This window comes from Silurus aristotelis, assembly GCF_946808225.1.
Source record: "Silurus aristotelis genome assembly, chromosome: 5".
Taxonomy (NCBI): Eukaryota; Metazoa; Chordata; class Actinopteri; order Siluriformes; family Siluridae; genus Silurus; species Silurus aristotelis.
The window spans coordinates 31,569,470-31,591,351 of record NC_139578.1 but is presented as its reverse complement, the minus strand read 5'-3'; the positions used below and the strand labels follow the sequence as shown (position 1 = coordinate 31,591,351).

Here is a 21,882-nt window from a genome sequence, read left to right as displayed (position 1 = left end):
TGATCACGGCTCAAATTTTCTTACGATCTAGACATAACAAAATATGTTTGTCGGCACTCGAATAGTTATGGTTTATTATCCGTGAACTAAAACATGCTTTTATTTCCGAATACACAGAAAAATTAACTACTGATCAGGAGGAATGTTCTAGATGCAGCATCATGGATAATACGTGCACGAGTACGTGTGTCGAGATCACGAGAAAACAAGAACAAACACATATGTCTCACACACGAGAGGTAAAAAGGAGTACATGGCAACCCTGATTGCAGCGAGTCAACTATTGCGCATGCGCGAGCCAAAGCCACTCGTTTTTTTTTTTTTTTTTTACGTTTTTTGTTTTGCCAGCGCATGCGCAGTAGCTGTTGCGACCGAAGTCTCTGGAATAAAACTGACGGTCGGGGATGTTTATTTTCTTTATTATAAATGAAACTTTCCGGATTCGTTTGAAGTATTTCTCATAGACAGACGCCGGAGTAGGAGCTCCAGTGGTGGACGTCGTCACTCAGAGGAACCGGAAATAGAAACAAATAAAAGCGACTTGATCATCATCATTATTATTATTAATATTGTAGAAGGTCGGAGAGGCTGGGAGGCGCGCACGCGCTCAGCAGGTCTGTAACACAGTGCGTCTCCACGTGATGTGTTTATGATGATGATGATGATGATGATGATGACACGTGGAAAACATTTGAGATGTAATAAGTAAGCTTTGAATCTGTTCTTAGATCTGCTGGGAGAAGTTACCTGGACATCCAGGTGTTTATTTGTTTGTTTGTTTGTTTGTTACGACTACTAATCCATCCAGAACAGGAAATAACGTCACCAAAGTTGATGATGATGAACCTGGTGTTCTGCTTAACATCCCAGAAGAACCTTCTGGAAACCTTTCCTTCATGTCTCTTCCATGTCTCATGTCTCTTTGATTCTATCTGGTGGATTTGTCTGACATCCTGGTGTCCTACATTCTTAGCATTACATTCCAAACCATATTGCTTTGTTTGCATGTTTCTGAAAGTTGTTTAGATCTGAAAAGTGTCCAAACAAATGCTGCTCAGAAACAATCAGTGTGGTAATCAGTTATCTGTGTGTGTGTGTGTGTGTGTGTGTGTGTGTGTGTGTGGGGAATGTGGACCATATCAGTAGTGGAGGATTGAGCGATCAGTGGGGCAGTGGTGAAGGATAGAGGGACGAGTGGGGCGGTGGTGGAGGATAGAGGGACGAGTGGGGCGGTGGTGAAGGATAGAGGGACGAGTGGGGCGGTGGTGAAGGATGGAGGGACGAGTGGGGCGGTGGTGAAGGATGGAGGGACGAGTGGGGCGGTGGTGGAGGATGGAGGGACGAGTGGGGCGGTGGTGGAGGATGGAGGGACGAGTGGGGCGGTGGTGGAGGATGGAGGGACGAGTGGGGTGGTGGTGAAGGATGGAGGGACGAGTGGGGCGGTGGTGGAGGAGGGAGGGACGAGTGCACACGAATCTGTGTTTGATTCCTGAGCCTGAGTCAATTCAGCATCCGGTTTAAAACTGTAGGCGTCTGGAGGAAGTGCGTGTGTACAGTGGTTAGGACAGTGCTCCGATCCTTAGGTTGGTCCTCACACACCTGAGATCCATCTGTCGAAACATTCATCGATGATCTGGATCACGTGTCGAACATCTTGAAACCGTTGTCGTCCTGAGTAGAGCTGAGATGCACTGCAGGAACTGGTGACCACTGTGAAGTTTACTTTTATTTCTAAAGCTCAATCGAGCAATTAAAGCAGTAACCGTTAGCGAGCAGAGACAGGGACAGGACGTGAGACTAGGATCCGGGGAGGTCAGCTGGAGATTGTCCTGATCCCTGCTGGAAAGGGCACGGTGGATATAAATAGCAGTGGAACAAGACGCTTCAGTTTGTAACCCGGCACCTTCATGCCTTTGTTTCGTTTCTCTCTAGTAAGAGACGTCATGTGACCCGACTGCTGCAACATTTCTGTTTAGGCTTCGGAAACAGACCCGATGAATTCAAATGATAATAAATCATTCTTAAGGAATCATTTTTAATCAATATAATAATAACAATTATTTATTAATAATTCTTAATAAATCATTTTTATTATATTGATTAATTGGCACAAAAAAATTGTTGTTGTTAGATAAATTTTTCGTATTATAATGTATATAGTATAACATTTTTTTACGTTTGATATTTAAATTTCTAAAGCTACGTACTACTTAAATGTTCTACTTATTTCATCATACTTCAAATAATGCCTTTGTTTAAAAAAAACTATATTTATTTACATGTTCAATTTATTTAATCATAAATGAATTCCTTCCTTCCATCCGTCCTCCATTCGTTCCCTCGATATGTGGAATTGTCATAAATACGTTGTACAAATCGCGTTTCCGGTAGCCGCGGTATCACTGCGAGGCGGAGACTAAACAAACTTGCGGTCCGCCGATTAATGTGTCCACGAGGGAACTTGGATTGTAATTATCTTCCTCGTGTACAAAGGATTCCGTTCGGTATGCTTGTGCATCGTATCGAAAGTCCTGTATCGCAACAGTTCGGTACGAATACGCGTATCGCTACACCCCTACTAGTTGTGTCTAAAACCAATTTCTTACAATAAATATCTTTTTTTTGCAATTTGATGTCCACAAAATGTGTGTTTTCTATTTTAGAATAACGCATTTTACTATTTCCGAGACGGTGGCCCAGTCCGGATCCAAAACCCGATTCCAACTTCCGAACAATCAGGGATGTCGTATCCCATTCCACAATTAGTCTCTATTTCTTGTTCCAATCTCCTGGGATGATGTTCCACTAGATTTTGTGGAGATTTGTGCTCGGTTATTCAGACTCAAAGCTGCTAGGTGATGTTGGTGAGGTGAGGAGGTCTTGGGTGTGGTCAGTTTTCCTATTCATTACCAGTTCTATAGGGTCGAATCTCTATAGAAGGAGGTGAATGTTGTATGGAAGGAGGTGAGAATTTTGAGAACTCAAGTCGAAATGCAAATTTGAGGAGTTTTAAATTAGCTGGAGGGGTTTGGTGTCATGTGCAGGATCGATGACTCCACCATTCACCAACATTGGGTTTCACTCTGTACAACGGCTTTGTGATGTTTATGGCATATTGCCGCAAGTGTTTGCTAAACAAGGTTCTGAGATATAAACAGAAGTATCTTGTTCGGCTGCTATTTATATCCAAGATACTTCTGTTTGTATCTCAGCACCTTAATGGCTTTGTTTAGCTCTGTACACATGAGAGTGTGTGATGCTGTATTTCTGTTAGTAACCGTTTAAGTTACTGCAGGAAAACAAATCAGAAACGCATGAAAAAGCCCACCAGGCAAATGCAAAGCAAAAACTCGATTTGAATTTGACCCCAAACCGAGACGAGGTTTTTTTTGTAACCCCATTGTGCAGACAAACCGGAGTGTTTACTAAACATTGTTCCAACATTTGAAAACTGCATTTTTGCTTTATTGTCGCAGTATTATGCAGTCATGTGACCTGCTTAAATACAGATGTATGCAATGGACGATGATGTGCTGCAGTTGTCCCCATGGTCCGGTCATTGAGGTTTTTTTTACACACTGCCTACAGGCATGTGAGTGCTTTTGAAATCATGTGCATTTAAAACGAAAATAAAGTTGAATCTGGATTAACATGGACATCACCTTAACCTACACTGAGTCTAAGTTGTTGTTTTTTCAACCTTCTCAAATCATTTGCATAATTTTTAATGATTAACTATGCACGCCTTAACAGATCCTTCTTTCACCATCGAGCATCGTCATGCGTCTGAACACTGCATAGTAACAGGAACGTTCGTATCCGTGACGCCTTTTGCGTACGGGGCACCGACACACGTTTTTTATTTATTTTTTTAAACAGGACCCAGCGAACAGGAAGTGTAATCGAATAATCCTAACATGAGAAAGATAGACAGAGAGAGAGAGTTGCCCTTGAACTTTGTAAATCAATCAATTCAGTAGTCAGGAGAGGACAAAAATACAATCTGCATTTAAAATAGGACGAGGCGAGCAGCCACTGGGAGTGAAACGCTTCTAAATTTAAACTCAAAACATAACATCCACTAACTGGGACGAGAGAAATGACGGCGAACTGCTTCTGCTACAGACCAAACATGATGTGAAGGCAGTGCGTCGGTATACAGATGTTTCTCAACTACTAAATACGCTGTGGGGGCAAAGGTTTGTGTATATGTCCTTATTTATATCCTTATCCGTAGGTGCTTTTGCTATCTTTACCTCCCGCTTGCTGTAAACCCAGCCATTAGTGTTGCACAAGCCAGTGCACTCTTAGTGCTGGTCCCAAGCCCGGATAAATGTGGAGGGTTGTGTTAGGAAGGGTATCCAGCGTAAAACATGCGCCAAATCAAATATCAATCAGAATTTTATACCGGATCAGTCGAGGCCCGGGTTACCAACGACGAGTGGAAATTGGGCTACTGTTGGCCGAAGGAGGAGAAGGAGAGGAGGAAGACGTCTACAGAGACAGCAGGGAAAGGAGAAGTGGAGGAGAGTGGAGGTTCGGGTTGGTACTTTAAATGTTGGTACTATGACTGGTAAAGGGAGAGAGGGAGCTGATATGATGGTTGAGGAGAAAGGTAGAGATGTTGTGTGTTCAGGAGACCAAGGGGAAAAGGAGTAAGACCAGGAACATTGGAGGTGTTTAAACTGTTTTATCATGGTGTGGATGGAAAGAGAAATGGTGTAGGGGGGATTCTGAAGGAAGAGTACAGTAAGAGTGTAGTGGAGGTGAAGAGAGTTTCTGATAGGGTGATGATAGTGAAGCTGGAATTCGAAGGGGTGATCATAAATGTCGTCAGTGCTTATGCTCCACAAGTAGGTTGTGAGATGGAGGAGAAGGAAAAATTCTGGAGCAAGTTAGATGAAGTGGTAGAAGGTGTACCTAGGAACGAACGATTGGTGTAAATGGTGTAAATGGCAGTGGTGAACACGTATTTTAAGAAGTATGAGGATCATAGGGTGACGTATAAGATTGGAGGAAGGTGCACACAGGTGAACTATGTTCCACGTAGGAGATGCAACCTGGGACAGTGTAGCTAGACAGCATTGGATGGTGGTCTGTTGGATGGTTTTTGAGGTGAAGAAGAGGAGGAGAGAGATGACTGAAAGGAGAATAAGAAGGTGGAAACTGAAGGAGGAAGACTGTAGTGTGAGGTTCTGAGAAGAGTTCAGACAGAAGCTCGGTGGTGGTGAAGAGGTGCTGGATTATTGAGCAACTACTGCAGAAGTGATCAGGGAGACAGCTAGAAAGGTACTTGGTGTAACATCTGGAAATAGAAAGAAAGACAAAGAGATGTGGTGGTGGAATGAGGATGTGCATGAAAGCAGAAGGAGAAAGAGTTTGGAGACACAGAAGTGGGATCGAGGAAGTGATGAGAAAAGTAGGCAGGAGTACAAGGAGATGCAGCAGCAGGTAAAGAGGGATGTGGTGAAAGCCAAGAAAAAGGCATATGAGGAGCTGTATGAGAGGTTGGACACTAAGGAAGGAGAAAAGGATTTGTAGCGATTGGCCAGGCAGAGGGACCCAGTTGGGAAGGATGTACTGCAAGTTAGAGCAATAAAGAATGGAGATGGAAATGTGTTGACTAGTGAGGAGAGTGTGTTGAGTAGATGGAGGGAGTATTTTGAGAAGATTAGAAAAATTAGAAAATTAGAGAGAGAGAGAGAAGGTTGGGTGGTGTGGAGTTGGTGAAGCAGGAAGTGGATAGGATTAGTAAGGAGGAAGTGAGAGCAGCGATTAAGAGGATGAAGAGTGGAAAGTCGGTTGGACCAGATGACATACCGGTAGAAGCGTGGAGATGTTTAGGAGAGATGCAGTGGAGGTTTTTAACCAGATTGTTTAACAAGATTTTGGAAGGTAAGATGATGCCTGAGGAATGGAGATGGAGTGTGCTGGTACTGATCTTTAAAAATAAGGTAGATGTGCAGACCTGCAAAAATTACAGGGGAATAAAGTTGATCAGTCACACCATGAAGTTCTGGAAAAGAGTAGTGGAAGCCAGGCTGAGAGAAGAGGTGACCATCTGTGAGCAGCAGTATGGTTTCATTATTTGCTTTGAGAATGTTGATGGAGAAGTATAGAGAAGGCCAGAAGGAGGTGCATTGTGTGTTTTGTGGATTTAGAGAAAGCGTACGACAGGGTGGAAAGAGAAGTTGTGGTATTGTATGACGACGTCAGGTGTATCAGAGAAGTATGTGAGGGTGGTGCAGGACATGTATGAGGACAGTGTGACAGCAGTGAAGTGTGCAGTAGGAACGACAGACTGGTTTAAGGTGGAGGTTGGACTGCATCAAGGATCATCTCTGAGCCCTTTCCTGTTTGCAGTGTTGATGGACACGTTGACGGATGAGATCAGACAGGAGTCTCCAAGGACTATGATGTTTGTGGATAATATTGTGATTTGTGGTGAGAGTAGGGAGCAGGTTGAGAAGAGCCTGGAGAGGTGGAGATATGCGCTGGAGAGAAGGAGAATGAAAAACAGTAGGATTCCATAGCGTGAACGACAGACACACCACATAAACCGATATGTGAAGCGAACTTTCCTGTAAGTAAATGTTTATTTTTTACGTTGATAAAAGGAGTCTCCAGAATCAGCACTTTTTAACAGCCAGAGGTAACAGGGGCAAAGACGACAAAGATTTACACTTGTATGTAACATGAAAAGCTTTTTTTCCCTCTGTTCTATTAATCCACAGTGAAAATATGGAACAGACGGCGAACAAATGATGTAATAGCTGGAACTTGCAAGTTTATCTGACCTGTGTAACTATAAGTGAGTTTAAAAAAAGAACGTTTTTCGAATTCCGTGGTCCGAAAAGGAAAAGACTCCGGACATAGTTATGAGGTTGGGTTCCCCTTTTGAGTCTGGTTCCTCTCAAGGTTTCTTCCTCATACCATCTAAGGAAGTTTTTCCTTTCCACACTCACCCCAGGCTTCATTATCAGGGATAAACACACATTATTCACCTATATATAAATTTTTTTTTATATAAGTCTTACATTCTCTGAAGCCACTTCGAGACAATGTCTATTGTGAAAAGCGATCTAGAAATAAACTTGAAAAGTATTTGAATTTCCCTGGAGTTCTTCCCCAAACACAATGATCTCGGTTGTATGTGATAGCATGTCGAAACTTGTTCCAGCATGAACTCAGCTCCATGGAGATGGGTTGGAGTGGAAGATCTCCTGCTATATAGTTCTGAACTCAACCCTAGTGACCTGCAAATGAATGTGAATGCTGATTGCACCCTAGGCCTCCTCACCTCACCTACATTAGGACCTGACTTTTCTAACCACCTCTGAAAGAATAAACTCAAATCTCCACAAAATCCAGAGGAACACCTTTCCAGAAGAGTGGAGGTTATTAGTAGGGTCGCGAAGGCGCTGGAAACTTTCTATGGGAAAATTTTGGAAGTATTCAAAGTTGCAAACGTAGCAGGAATTTGTGGGAATTTAATTTAAATTCAACTGAAATTTTTATTTAATTTTTATTATCCTTCAAGATTTTTTTTTTCATTCAACTACGTATAAGTTCCTTGTTATAGGGTAACCTGCCAGTTTGTAATTTTCCCAGTTTGTTCCCATTAATTCGTGTGGAAAGTTTCCAGTTTTGAAAATTCCCACAATTTTGCAACCCTATTTATTAGAACAGTAAATGGGGACAAAATGTGGAATGGGATATTAACGTTTTAATTGTACATGGTGTGTTTTATTCATTCATTCACAATGTCACTGTAATACAAGTGATTTGTACATCATTCTGTCCTGATTTTGACTCTCTCTCTCTCTCTCTCTTTCTCTCTCTCTCTCTCTCTCTCTCTCTCTCTCTCTCTACCCCCTCTCCATTTTCACTCAGTTGTCCAGATCTATTCAGAGTTAAACCTCGAGCACAAGCTCCATGATGGAGTACTACCATGTCCTAGGTGTACGCAAAGACGCCTCTCCAGACGACATAAAGAAAGCGTGAGTAGTATTGTATTCTTCACACGGCCGATATTTTTACACCCTGTGGACGTTAGTGCGGAAATGGTGGACTAATTATAACTTGGCGGAGAGAGAGAGACATTTCCACTTGACCGCACACCACCACATGTCCGTCACAAACCGTTTTCTGTTTGCATGCATTGCTGGTTTTCCCCTGAAGGTCCTCGAGTGGAGCTTATAATGTAGCAAGGCCGAGAATAATAAAAATAAAACGAATGCGAAGTGAACTTTCTGTTTCTACCTTGATTCGGTGTAAAAATGAGCGTAAATTAGACTTGTCTGAAGTAAATAACGATGTTTCTAATATATATATATATATATATATATATATATATATATATATATATATATATATATATATATATATATATAGGGATGCAACAATACAGTTCAATACATACCTCGGTTTTTTAACCACGGTTTTCGGTTCGGTTCGGTTTTGATGGCTTAACACAAGTGTTTTTGTTATTCTATGCTTAGGCAATAGGAACAGTAAGAGGTTAAGAAGAAACAAATAATAACGATTTATTGCAATACTCCTTTATTTTACTTGAAAGCAAAGCAAAGTCCACTGGTTCCTAGTGTTTTGTATAATATAAAAAAAATTTATTTTAAAATTAACACTGACATCTCACAGCTGCTGGTAGCCCATGTACAAACTGGGGAACACATCAATTCCTAAACATATCTGGCCTCCTCAACTTCCATGTTCACTGCATTTATCAACTCTTCTGCCAAATGAGCGCTTGTATGACTTTCATACAGGGGACGGGTTTGGAGTACAGCGCTTTTCATTTCCCAATCCGACATGTAGTGAACGGTTACAGTGAGGTAACTCACGGTTGCCCGCGAGGTCCATCCATCTGTGGTCAGAGCAAGGCTCTGTGCTTGAGCCAATTCGTACACAATACTGTTGCATGTCTTTTAATAGAGGTCGGGAATTAGCTCGGCGCTGCAAAAAGTGCGAAACGGTAGTCTGTAATGCGGATCGAGTGTTTTTATAAGATGACAAAAGCCCGCATCTCCAATCACCGAAAACGGCTGCAAATCTTTGGCAATGAACACCCCCACTGCCTGTGTTATTTTCATGTGTCTCTCGGAACCAGTTGGGTATGTATGCTGGAAGGATTCAGCGAGGGACTGTTGTTATTTTGGAGGACTTTATTACCTGTTCTGCTTTCCTGCCTTCAGACATTGATATTGCTGGGTGATGGCGCCGCAGATGTGCAATCATATTGGAAGTGTTTTTGTTTGAGTAGGCTACACGTGTAAAACAATGCTTGCAGACAGTCATTTTTTTTTTTTTTTTTCGTTTTTTCTTCCTCTGCATTATACTCAACAGCAAAACCGAAATGTCTCCACACCACAGATTTAAAAGACGCCGGCGCCTCCTCGTACTGTAGCCTCACTTCACCACCGCTCGCCATGTTAAAGTGTGGAATGATGGTTCAGCGCCCCATAACTTTAGAGCATAGTGATTGAACATTTACTCGCGGGGAGGAGTTTCCTCATCTCAGCTCGTAGACTTACAGGCACACACAAACAATCAATTCGTTGAGAAATAAAAAGCACATAAATTATTTAAACGTAAAACCGATAAAAACGCAATTCACAAGCGCGTATTTACCCGTGAATGTCGTACCGAACGGTTCAATATAATATTGAGAATTGTGGCATCCCTAATATATATATATATATATATATATATAATATATATTTAACAGCCATTCATTAGTGATTTTTAAACACGTCTGCGCCAATGATAAATTTGCCTCTTTTCTATTTTCTTTGCAGCTCTGTTGTTTTTATTTGTGTTGTTTAATTACCTATTAATTTACAATTTTAAGGTAAATGTTGAGGTTTCTAAAAGATTGGTTAAAATTGATTATTTTTATAATAATACAATACAATCATTTGTATGTGAAAGCTTTCCAAATGGTGTCCTATTAGAGCTCTTCCAGCATATCTGATTAAATGTTGACGCTGCAAGCTTTATGTAATTTTCTTTATCATACTCGTGATCATCTTTAACAGCTTCACAATTAACAATTAGTACACTTCTATGGTAAATGTAGAACTTCCTGACAGATTTGTCTCATTTTCATAATCAGATTACCATTACATTGGCTTTAACATCTTTTATAAGTGTTTTATTAGCTATTCATCTGTGGGAAATGTTAACGCTCCTGCCAGATTCACGTCATTGTCAGTGCCATAATTCCTTTACATTGTTTTAAACATCGTCTATTAGTAATTTATTACCATTGTAACACTTCTGAGGTAAATGCTAAAGCTCTTGACTAATCAGCAGCTTCTTTTATTTGAAGATTTTAAATGATTTGTCTTATGATTAAAGATTTTATAGAATATCTTTCACAGCTTCTGTTAGTGTTTTATTGTTTGTTCTATCCTTAACAGTAGTGTTACATAGCTATATTATTATTAATTATATTAGCTATATACCATCATATCCGAGATAAATGTTAACGTTCTTGACCGTTTTGTGGCGTTTTTATTATCATAGTGTCTGTACATTGACTTCAACATCATCGAGTTTGGTGTTTTATAAGCTATTTAACAACATTTTTTTAGGTCAATATAAGGTTCCTACCAGGTTTACACTATTTTCATTCTAATACTTTTCCATTGTTTCAATTTCATCTCTTAGTAATTTATTACCAATGTACCGGAACATTTGAGGTAAATTCGGAAGGTCCTGACTGATATGTCTCATTTTCACTATTACATTGTCTATATATTGTTTTTAACAGCTTCTAATAGAGTTTTTTTAGTCATATACCAAAATATCTGAAATAAATGTAGAAGTTCCTCAGAGATTCTTTTTATTATCCCATTACCATTATGTTGTCTTTAACATCTTCTGTTACTGTTTTATTAGTTATTTACTATCATATCTGAGGTAAATGTTAATGGTTCTGACAGTATCCTGCCATTTTTCATTATCATGTCTTTCTGTTGTTCTAAAATGTATAAATAATTTAATAGCAATGTACAAACACATCTGAGGTAAATCCTGACATTCCTGACTGACGGGTCTCATTTTTAACAAGACAATGTCTATATAGTGTCTATAAAAGCCTTAATTAGAGTTTATTTGTGATTTACCAACATATCTGAGCCACAATGTCTTTACATTGTTTTTAAAAATGTGCTAACTAGCTAAGCTTAAATCATTACCTGGACAATGCACTGCTTAACAACACTATTTGGACGATGAGCTTAATGCCTGTTCTCATGTCGAGCACATTGTCTTTGAGTTAAAACAACTTTTCCTGAAATGATGCTCAGTTCTGTGGCATTAGCCTTTTGCAGGCAGAGTGGTGGAAAGTGCTGCGATGTGGAAAACTTTTGTGGATTTCAAACACTGTCCCAAAACAGAGCGGTCAACTCGCTTCTTTTGTTTAGTTTTTTGGTGTTTTCTTTCTGGTCTATAAGTAAATCCCCTGACTGTTATTGAGCGTTTGCTTTGGTGTGGGTTAGCGTTGCTGATTCGGCTGTTTCTGTGCACACACACACACACACACACACATACACACAAGCTACACAAGTCCACCTTGACACCTTAGGCCGGTAAAAGCCCTAGCATTTTCACTAGATGAATTGTGTTTTAGAAGCACATAGCGCTTTAAGATTGTTTTACAGATGTCCATGTTATTTTATAGCTATTTTATAGTATAGATCTTTCTCTTGATCTCTCTTTCTATTTCTCTCGTCTCCTTACAGGTACAGAAAATTGGCCTTAAAATGGCACCCAGATAAAAATCCAGACAACAAAGAAGAGGCTGAGAGGCGATTTAAAGAGATCTCTGAAGCTTATGAAGTCCTGTCAGATGGTAAATGTCAGCTTTTCCTTCATCACCTGCTTCGAGTCAGGACTTGACTGAATTAATTAAAATGATTAGGTGTTTTCACCTGCGATCTTATTTATTTATTTATTTATTTATTTATTTATTTTTAATCATCGTTGTGTCATTGTATTCAACAGCTCCTACTAATTCTTTAATAGCAGTTTACAAAAGCGTTTGAAGCAAATGTAGGTGTTCTCGACGGACTCTTCTTATTTGAATTATGGAACAGTTTTCAACAGCTTTTATTAGTGTTTGGTTAACATTTTACCAACACATCTGAGGTAAATGTTGGCATTTCTGGACTTTTTAATTCATCTTAGTTTTATTAGCGCAGTGTCTTAAAATGATCTCTGAAAGCATTGATGAGTGTTTAATTATCTTAATTAGAGGTAAATATGGATTCTGACTGATTCCTCGTATTTTTAATATCGCACTTCTTTTACGTTGCCTTGACTGGCTTGTATAAGTGTTTTATCCGCATTTTACCAACACATCTGAGGTAAAATTGTATGTTTCAGATAGATTTTTTACAAGGATGTTCACGTGCTGGATTATAATCTTAATCTTGAATAGTCTGCCATCTGTTACACATCCAAAAAACTAAATCAAATTTGAACCAAATAGCATATTGCTAATGATTGACAGGTGTGTAGGCATTTTAATCTTTGCGATACTAACTGACCTTTGTGAAGCCCCGCCCCTTTATCTCCAACTCACTCTAGCCATTTTAAGGCTGGTGTTATCGTATAGACTTAATTTTTGATTATTAATGGTAGCTGAATTAAGCTTTTCGTAGGTTTTATTTTCGGATTTTAGAACACAGCCACAGGTCACATGAGTTTATTGAGATGCTCCAAAATCTTGGCCACCGAATATCTTTCACACGTTATTCGTCTTCACGCTGTGGCAGGACCCTTTCCATACATGACATTTGGCTGATTATAATAGCGTGATTTCCCTTGTGCAGCTAATTATCTGTATTTCTGGCTGGCGAGATCCTTCTAAATTCATTTATTTATATATCAGGTGACGGTTTCACGAGGCTCTGGTTAGATTTAGCTCACTTTAAGGCTTAGTTTGGTTTAATTCAGTTGAAGTTTAAGGGCTGTTTTTACTACAAGTTTTGTATGGAATTGTTTTTTCTGCCAGTCTCTAACACAGATTTGGCTCCAAGTCATAATACTTGATCCTAAAGTTTTGAAATGCATCCAGACAAGGTTGAATAGCTGAGATCATTTTTCTGTAATAGCTTTCTTCATGTTTGAAGTGTGTTTTAAGGGCATTTCAGAACATGCATAAGTAACAAGACGTGCTGGATCTGTTGGTGACAAATACTTCTTCTGAGTTCTTCTTGTTTGAACATGATGTCCGGTCGTGATTTCTATAGATACACCACTGTAAAAGATCTGACATGTTAAAACAAGAAGAATTCTTGGAGATTCCTTTACCACCAACAGGTCGTGAAGGAATCTCCAAGAGTTCTTCCTGTTTTAACATGTCAGATCTTTTACAGTGGTGTATCTAATGGCATATGTTCATGTATATTATATAGTCTAAAGCTCATCAAACAAGAAAAGGAACGAGTTGGACAGTGAATAGGTGGATGAAAGTTCTGTGGAGTGCAAATAAGACAATTGTGTCTCTAACAGAAGAACTTGTGTAAGACGGAGAACAGGGGAGAAGATGTGATCAGACTGCCTCACATAAAAGTCTCTGAGCTTCCAAACTTCTGACAGTTGCTACATATCTCTAAGCATTCAGTTTTTTATTTTCACATTATATAAAGTTGCCTACGAAGCCTTTAAGCATAGCTATGAGTCATAACAGGGTGGACACATGGGCCATGAGACCTTTTAATATAAATAGACTCCTTCACTATCACACTTCTTTCTTATTGGATCAGATTTTCTTTCCACACTCTGTGAAAGACAGTACATTCTGTACACACACACACACACACACACACACACACACACACACACACACACACACACACACACACACACACACACACACAGTCTCAAGCTCATGTAGTGTGTATGTGTTTTCATCTTCATGCTGTGTGATTTTAATGGAAGCCCTGGGGGCATTGAGTTGTTCTTTAGATCCAAATCTTCTCTCCAGCTTTTGGAACAGGTTTCTGTGTCACTCAGATGGAAATCAGATGAACTTCTGCTGATTCTTGACTTGGCAGCAACAGCAGGACCCTGTTTCATTTACGAAAAAAAAATCAAGTTTCCATTTTTTCTACAAAAAAGCTCATTTTTATATAAGCAGATTTTAAAATGGTAACATGAGAGAGGTGTTCAGGGTGAGCATCGATCTTGAACTGCCAAAACTTTTGCTTCTGTTTGGTTAGAGACAATCCCTTTTTCCGGAGACACAGTGTAAAACCTGGTTTTGATGGTCTGGAATGAAAAACTCTGAACTTGGAGGTGGCTTCAGTTTATTATAGTAGAAATAGTTTTGTAGTAAATCACTAGTGCAATAAAAGTACACCAGTCATGACTAGAAGTCGGATTTTATTGATAAAGCTACTAGGTTGGATCGTACTTGCCAAAAACGTTAAAAAAAAATAAATAATAATGAAAATGTACCAAAATAAAAAAAACATTAATATATTTGATAATATATTAATTATATAATATATTTAGGAAATAAGACATGCATTCAAACTGAAACAAAAGGAAACACTCCAAATAAATAAAAACAGTTACATCAATAATTTAAATTTTTTTTTTAAATAAAACGGAACAAGGCATCAGTGATTCACCTCTAGAGGCTGCTCTTTTACTGTTAAACGCAACCTGGAAAAACTATTGGTATGGATTTTTGCCGACAGACAATAGTTCTGTCGATCCACTATTGGTGCCAATTAGTTTGCAAAACCGCTGAATCAGTCGACCTCTTGTTATGAAACCTTGGTGTGCTCACAGAATTTATGGCAGCTTCTGCAGCTTTTATTTTGCCCTTTTGTTGCCCTTTTGTAAAACTTGGAGGCACATAATTGTATAGGATGTCATGGATGTGCCAGCATGAAATTTTCTGTTCACTTGAACTAGCAGACCTAAACGTGTCTAAGCATGACGATGCACAAAGCCAGCTTAATGAAGAGCTGCTTTCTATGGGTTGGAGTAGAAGATTTTGAGTGTCCTGCTATGGAGATTGAATTGGAACCCTGACTGCACCCCAGGCCTCCTTACTTCACCTACATTAGTACATGACTTTACCAACTGGCTAAATGAATCTCCACACACCTTCGAAATGCTTTTAGTCTGCGGCTTAAATAAAATATTTGCCTTTTCACAAACAGTAAATTGGGTTCCTTTAATCCTCTGTGTTGTCCAGACTAACATTTTAACAGCTGCCATGATTTTTTTTGTGACCTTTGCCCCCTTTTGAGTGGCCATTGCTGGAAAAAATTTATAAGTAAGCCAGACAGGTCAGCGTCAGGTCATAAAGGGTGACGTTTCTGACCGGAGAAGTGACTGAGGCACAATTTATATTTACTGTGTGAGGAGTTAATTGGAGGTCATGTGGTTAAATTTGACCCTTCTAAAAATGCCATGGGGTTAAAGCAAAGGTCATGGAGTTACAAGTGCCAGGCTGAAATGTTCCTTACAGAGAGCTGTAATTGCTTGATATATGGGCTCAGGCATTGGTGAATCAATTTGGAGCTAGCATTATAAATCTATCCAAACAAGACTGAACTTTTTGTCAGCCATTAAATGGTCACGGTCCACCTTTAAACGTGGGTCGGATGTGCTCAACAGGAGTGTGGGGTCTAATTAGGTCCTAGTTCAGAAGGAATATGTCTGTGAAATCTGTGGTGGGGGTGATGATGACGATGATGGTACAGGAACTTCTCTGTTTCTACTTTAACTTGAGGGATCCAGGGTTTGGACTTTGACTTTATGTTCCCAGGTTTAAGTTTACAAGTTTACAAGCTTTAAGTTTTCCTGGCCTTAGGTCTTAGATTCTAGCCTTAGGGTTCTGATCTTAAATACCTAGTCTAAGATTCCCAGGTTCAGATTCCTAGCCTTGGGTAACTGCTCTTTTATATCCAACCTTAGGGTTCTGGTCTTATATTCCTAGCTTCAGGACCTTAAGTGCAGCGGCTGGTCTTGAGTACCTTATCTTGGGTACCTTAGATTCCCAGGTTCAGTTTCCTAGACTTGGTTACTTGGTGTTAGACTTCCAGCTCTCGGTCCTTGGTTTGAAGTACTTGGTCTTAGACTTTTAGCTTTAGGTATCTGGTCTTGTGTACCTGGTTTTGGATTCCCACCTTTTAGGTGTCTGGTCTTGGGTACCTAGTCCTAGATTTATAGAACCAGGTTCCTGGCCTTGGGTACCTGCTATAAACATTTTAGCCTTAAGTACATATCTTTAGATTCCAAGAGTAACTTTCTGGTTTAAGGAACCAGGTCCAAGGAATGCAGTCTTAGTCTGCTGGCCTTATAATACATGAATCTGTTTCCTGTCCTTAGGTAGCTAGTTTTAAATTTACAGCCTTAGCTTCCTGGGTTTAAGTAACTGAACTTGGACTACTAGCCTTAGATTCCTGCCCACTTGTACCTGAGTTTATGACCTACCTGGTCATAAACTAACTGCCTTACAAAGGCCTGGTCTTTAGGCTTCACCCACATTGCTACAGGAACTGTTGGTGGTTCATATTGTCTCTCTCAGTGTTTTGTTTTAACCTGTGAATCCATGTTCTGGTGAATCCAATGTTCAGGTCAAATTGATTTAAAATGTCTTTTTGTTTTTCAGACGACAAGCGCAGTTTATACGACAGATATGGCAAAGACGCCCTGTCTGGAGGAGGAAGGCGAGGTAATGATCTGCTCCATCAACAACATACATTTACTTTCTAGTCTAGTTTATTCAATCTAGTTTTGTGTTGTTTTTTTTTTTCTCACGTAAAACAAATGGTCTGTTTCCTTCAGGAGGACATTATGATGACCATTTTGGTGGCGTGTTCACATTCCGTAACCCTGAAGATGTCTTCAGGGAATTCTTTGGAGGCAGAGATCCATTTGCAGATTTCTTCGGTAAGAGTTTTGTCTTCTTTATTTGAAGAAAGATGGCAGGCAGTGTCCACATAGACACATGGTAATAATCCTTACATCAACCCGTTATACAAAAACGCCATTTTTATTCAGTCTGCATTTCAAATCTTCCCTTCAAACACTTGAATTCCAAAAGACTAAAGAGCCAAATTCAGACATTGTCTTCTGCTGGATTTTATGGTGTATTCCAAGCCAATCTCAACATCAGACCTCAAACCAGTAATAAACTTGTACATCTCCCTGAGGAATGAGGACCAGTGCAATAATACCACACCAAATTCCTCAACTTCCCCTTTGAATCTTTGACAAGATTAGACAGAAGAAGCCATCTTGGACTCTAAAGACACTCAAGGCCAGGAAGAAATGCCTGGTTTCCTAATAAACAGTAAAGAACCCCTAACACGTACATCCCTGTAGAACTCATTCAATGCTAAGACGCATTCGTTTAAAATCGCGTATTTTTCTCCCGTCAGTTTCTCCAAAGTGGATGAAATTTGAAAATGCTTTGGAAAAAAAGATGACACATTTTCAGTGGTTTCCGCGCCATTGTGATGAGATCTTCCAAGATAAAACTGAGCCAGTACAATAAACTACGTCATTCATGCTAAATGCCTTAATGCATCACTATTTCACTACATTTGTACACGCTGTGCTTTCTAAAGTTCTACACGGAGGGATGCCAATACTTGTGACATCTGTTTTTTTTATTAAGAAAATTACACCTCGAATAAATGCACTTGAGTTACAGGGCATTTCTCATATTTCAGTGGAAGATTATTATCCCAGGACCCTTTTTTTCTTTTTTTTAACCCATCACTAAGGGTGCCAATAATTCTGGAGCTGAATGTCAGAAATGTACACAATGCAGTCTCTGTTTATAGAGTGAGCCGAGTTGAAGGTTAAAAGGTCAAACCGGTATGAGCTGATCTCTGTCTTCGGGCGCACAGAGGCGCCCCCCTCTGGAGCAGGATGAATGGTGTGGACGTGACTGAGGGGACGAAACAGAAAATCTTTTTTTATTTATTTATTTTTTTTTTGCCATTTTCAGGAATTGCCGTGACGTAATATATCAAATATTCCAAGAATCTGTGTAACAAAAAGCTGACCTTTTTTGGTGCTGTGGAGGAAAACAGAATTCTGGCTTTATTTCATATCATTTAATGCAATATGACTCTTTAATTTGGATCTTTTTTATTTAACCATTTTATTATTTTTATTTAATGTTCTTGAATTTTTTTTTCTTTTTTGATTTGTTTATTTGATGCGATTTTCTTTTATTTCATTTGTTTATTTATTTATTTCTTTTTTTATTAAATTTTTTTTTTTCCATTTCTATTTTTTTAATATTACATTTTCTAATTTATTTTAATAATTGGTTAATTAGTTTTTCTTATTTTATTTAATTTTTGTTGTATTTGACTTTTCTTTCTTTCTTTCTTTCTTTCTTTCTTTCTTTCTTTCTTTCTTTCTTTCTTTCTTTCTTTCTTTCATTGTACTTTATTAAATTATTAATTTCTTTTTCTTTTTTTTTCTTTTTTTTTATTTAATTTTATAAAGTCATAACTCGTTATAGTGCACCATGATGTTGAAATGCAGAAATTTCCCTCACGAAGTGTGTGAAGGATGGGAAGGTGTGTACTTCAGGGTTGTTCAGTACAAACGTGTACACACACACACACACACACACACACACACACACACACACACACACACACACTTGGGTTTATTCCCTTCCACCCAAACACATCACACGCCCTTCTCTCCTTTCAGTGCTTAAACACACCACGTCCTCGTACTGATTTCAGGATTTACACACACGCATACACACGCCGGTCCTAAATACTTCCACCAAACACCCCCCCACACACACACACACTCTCTCTCTCCAGCTTGCTTCAGGCCCTTGTGCTTTATACAGGATCTATTTGAGAAAGCATTCCTGTCGGGTGATGCAGAGTCTCTTCTCGGCCGTGTGGAAGTGCCCTTGCCATATTTAGCATGCTTGTGTGCGTTAAACACATGCCGTTACATCGACTGTTCATCACTGCCTCACTCCAGATCACTATGTCCAGCCCAGAGGAACGGCTTTCCTGAAGGCTTCCAATCTGAATAAATTACATCTATATTTACTTATATATTAATATACTTAATATATTAAAAATACACACTTCAGTGATGTTGTTCCTGAACCAATCCACCTCTTAATCCCATCATCATGAAGCCACGCCTACAGAAAGCATCAGTATTGTAGAGAAGTGCAGTAGAACAGAGTGCTGCATCACGCACAGGATCTCATACAGTAACAATGAACATCATAAAGCAAGAAACCCAATGAACACAATTCAACACGTCTCCTTTCACTGGAGCCACAACCCTGCATGCATCATCTCTGGCATTGATATTCACCTCATCACATCACCCAGGGGTTTTTGAATTTCTTTTGGGGGTTTTTCGTCACTTTTCTTGAAAAGTCCATCTTCTAAACGTCTTTGTAAATGTATCTGCATCCAAATCAATGAAATACCTTTGAGCTTGTGCAGTTTGCTACAGATTTAGGTTGCGAGCTCTGACCGTACGATGAGGAGGTTATTAGACGCCCTCTAGGGGGCCTCAGAGCCGAAAAGTCCAAATCTTTTTGGTTAAAGCAACTCCCGGAAGCAGTGCACCTGAAGAGAATAAACTATTAGAACATGTCAGTGATTCTGAAGGTCTTGCTGGCCCTTGGTTTTTGATGTTGGTGCTGCTGCTGCAAAATGTTGCAAATAGGAAGTAGAAAACAAACAGCAGAAGGCCGGACGTTCACACATTCCTCTCTTGCGGTTCAGGAGACGACCCCTTCGACCCGTTCGACGATTTCTTAGGGTTTGGTGCTGGTCGAAGGCAGCGAGGTACGAGGAATCGAGCCGGGGGATCCTTCTTCCCCGGGTTTGGGGGATTCCCTCCGTTCGGAGGTGGCTTCTCAGGATTTGACTCAGGTATGCGTGTTTATGCAGTTGAAACTCCAGAAACGTTTAAATTTTATTTATTTATTTATTTATTTATTTATTTATTTATTTATTTCTTTATTTTAAGCGTTCGCCGGTATTTGTCCAAAATGATTAATTTAGGTTTATTTAAGGATGTGTAGGGTTGCCAAGAATGTAAAATAAGTGAAAACAGAATTCTGGAAATATCTGTGTAATATCCGTTTTTGATGTCACAATAACGTTTTTCTTATAATATGTGTATGCTGATATCCTTTTCCTTTTTTTTATTGTTAAATAATAAAATAATGCAGATAAAATCATTTATATACATTTTATTATTAATCAAATGTTGTAGCAGGTTATTATTAAACCAACAAAATATAAAAATCTCGGTTTAGGTTTCATGCCTATCGGCCCAATGGGTGGAGGAAACTTCACCTCTTTCTCTTCGTCATCGTTCGGAGGAGGAGGAGGAGGAGGAGGGATGGGAAATTTCCGTTCGGTCTCCACGTCTACCAAATTCATCAACGGGAGGAGAATCACCACCAAACGGTACTGAACATCTCACAGCAGTGCAGTCATCAGGGCTGAGGTGCTGGTGAGGGGCATGCTCACGTGTGTGTGTGTGTGTGTGTGTGTGTCTGTAGCATCGTGGAGAACGGGCAGGAGCGCGTGGAGGTCGAGGAAGACGGGCAGCTGAAGTCTCTGACGGTCAACGGTAGGGAGCAGCTCCTACGAATCAACAACGTCTGACCATTCCAACAAACCAAATAAACAAAAACAAAGGAACAGCTTTTAAACCAGACCAAAACAAGTCCAGGAGGGTGGAGCTTCCCCTCCCTCCCTCTCTTTCTCTCTCGCTCTCTCTCTATATCTCTTCTTCTCTCTCTCTTTCCCCTATTTCTTGTTCCCTATTTCCCCATTCCCCCTTCTTTCTCTCCCTCTCATTTTTTCCCCTCTCTTTATTTCTCTCTCTCTCTCTCTCTCTCTCTCTCTCTCTCTCTCTCTCTCTCTCTCTCTCTCTCTCTCTCTCTCTCTCTCTCTAAATTCCCCCCTCTCTTCATCTTCTTAACTCTCCTTCGCTCTTTTTTTTTCTCTCTCCGAACTCCATTCCACCAACACCTGTACCACACTAATGCTCAGCGCATTCAGCATTCTTTTTATTAATATTATTATTATTATTATTATAAGAGAAACCGCTTCCTTTATATCACTGAAGTGGGCGGAGTCTCTCTCTTCATCTGTAATATTTACTTGGATCCTGATGATCATCCAGTCACCATGTACATTCCATTCTGCTCTGACATGCATTATTATTATTATTATTATGATTATGATTATGTTGATTAGGGCTGTGTTTTTTGTCATCTCCCTGGATCACTGCAGCATGGCTCCTCATGTACTCATTCCTGTGGTTGTTCTTTAACCTCTGAGCCTTTGGTACTAATGATTAAAAGATTAACAGAGAGATTGTTCATATATAGTATTAATATATATATATATATATACAGTGTGTGTGTGTGTGTGTGTGTGTGTGTGTGTGTGTGTGTGTGTGTGTGTGTGTGCACGCACAGGGCTTTGTGTAAATAATAATAATAATAATAATAAAGGTGTTTGGTTCAATAAAGTGTGTTTCACTTCGCTTCTGTGATGTTGCACTCACGCTGCCTGTGTGTGTTCAGGCTAACACAAACGTGTGTGTGTGTGTGTGTGTTTCACTTGGCTGTGTTCTGCCTGGCGTGTGTTTCACAGAGTATTAAATCACACACTGCTCTAATTCCTCACTACAGGTTTTTACTCCGCACCTCTAACTCATGTAACACACGCGCACACGGGTATGATGTATTGTAAGGGCTCACACATAGCTGTAGATGATCACCTCGTACCGTTGTCTTTTCCCAGCACACACACACACACACACACACACACACACACACACACACACACACACACACAC

The 21,882-nt window shown here is 39.6% G+C and overlaps 1 protein-coding gene across 5 annotated transcripts in view; it reads left to right on the top strand.

Annotated features, from left to right (window-relative positions):
- The first annotated feature begins 319 nt into the window (after positions 1-319).
- dnajb6b (DnaJ heat shock protein family (Hsp40) member B6b) overlaps positions 320-21,882 on the top strand; it is a 34,513-nt gene continuing 12,950 nt past the window's right edge. Inside the window, exons 1-9 of one of the 5 annotated variants that reach the window (XM_083542925.1) lie at positions 336-614; positions 729-759; positions 7,902-8,000; positions 11,766-11,875; positions 16,661-16,723; positions 16,837-16,941; positions 19,785-19,934; positions 20,324-20,477; positions 20,573-20,643. In XM_083542925.1, coding sequence (XP_083399051.1) covers positions 7,936-8,000; positions 11,766-11,875; positions 16,661-16,723; positions 16,837-16,941; positions 19,785-19,934; positions 20,324-20,477; positions 20,573-20,643 — 718 coding nt within the window. In that variant the 5' untranslated portion in view covers positions 336-614; positions 729-759; positions 7,902-7,935. Of the gene's footprint in view, positions 706-728; positions 760-4,061; positions 4,200-7,901; positions 8,001-11,765; positions 11,876-16,660; positions 16,724-16,836; positions 16,942-19,784; positions 19,935-20,323; positions 20,478-20,572; positions 20,644-21,882 lie in introns of those variants that run through there. The other 4 variants (XM_083542924.1, XM_083542926.1, XM_083542923.1 and 1 more) reach the window with 4 other exon arrangements.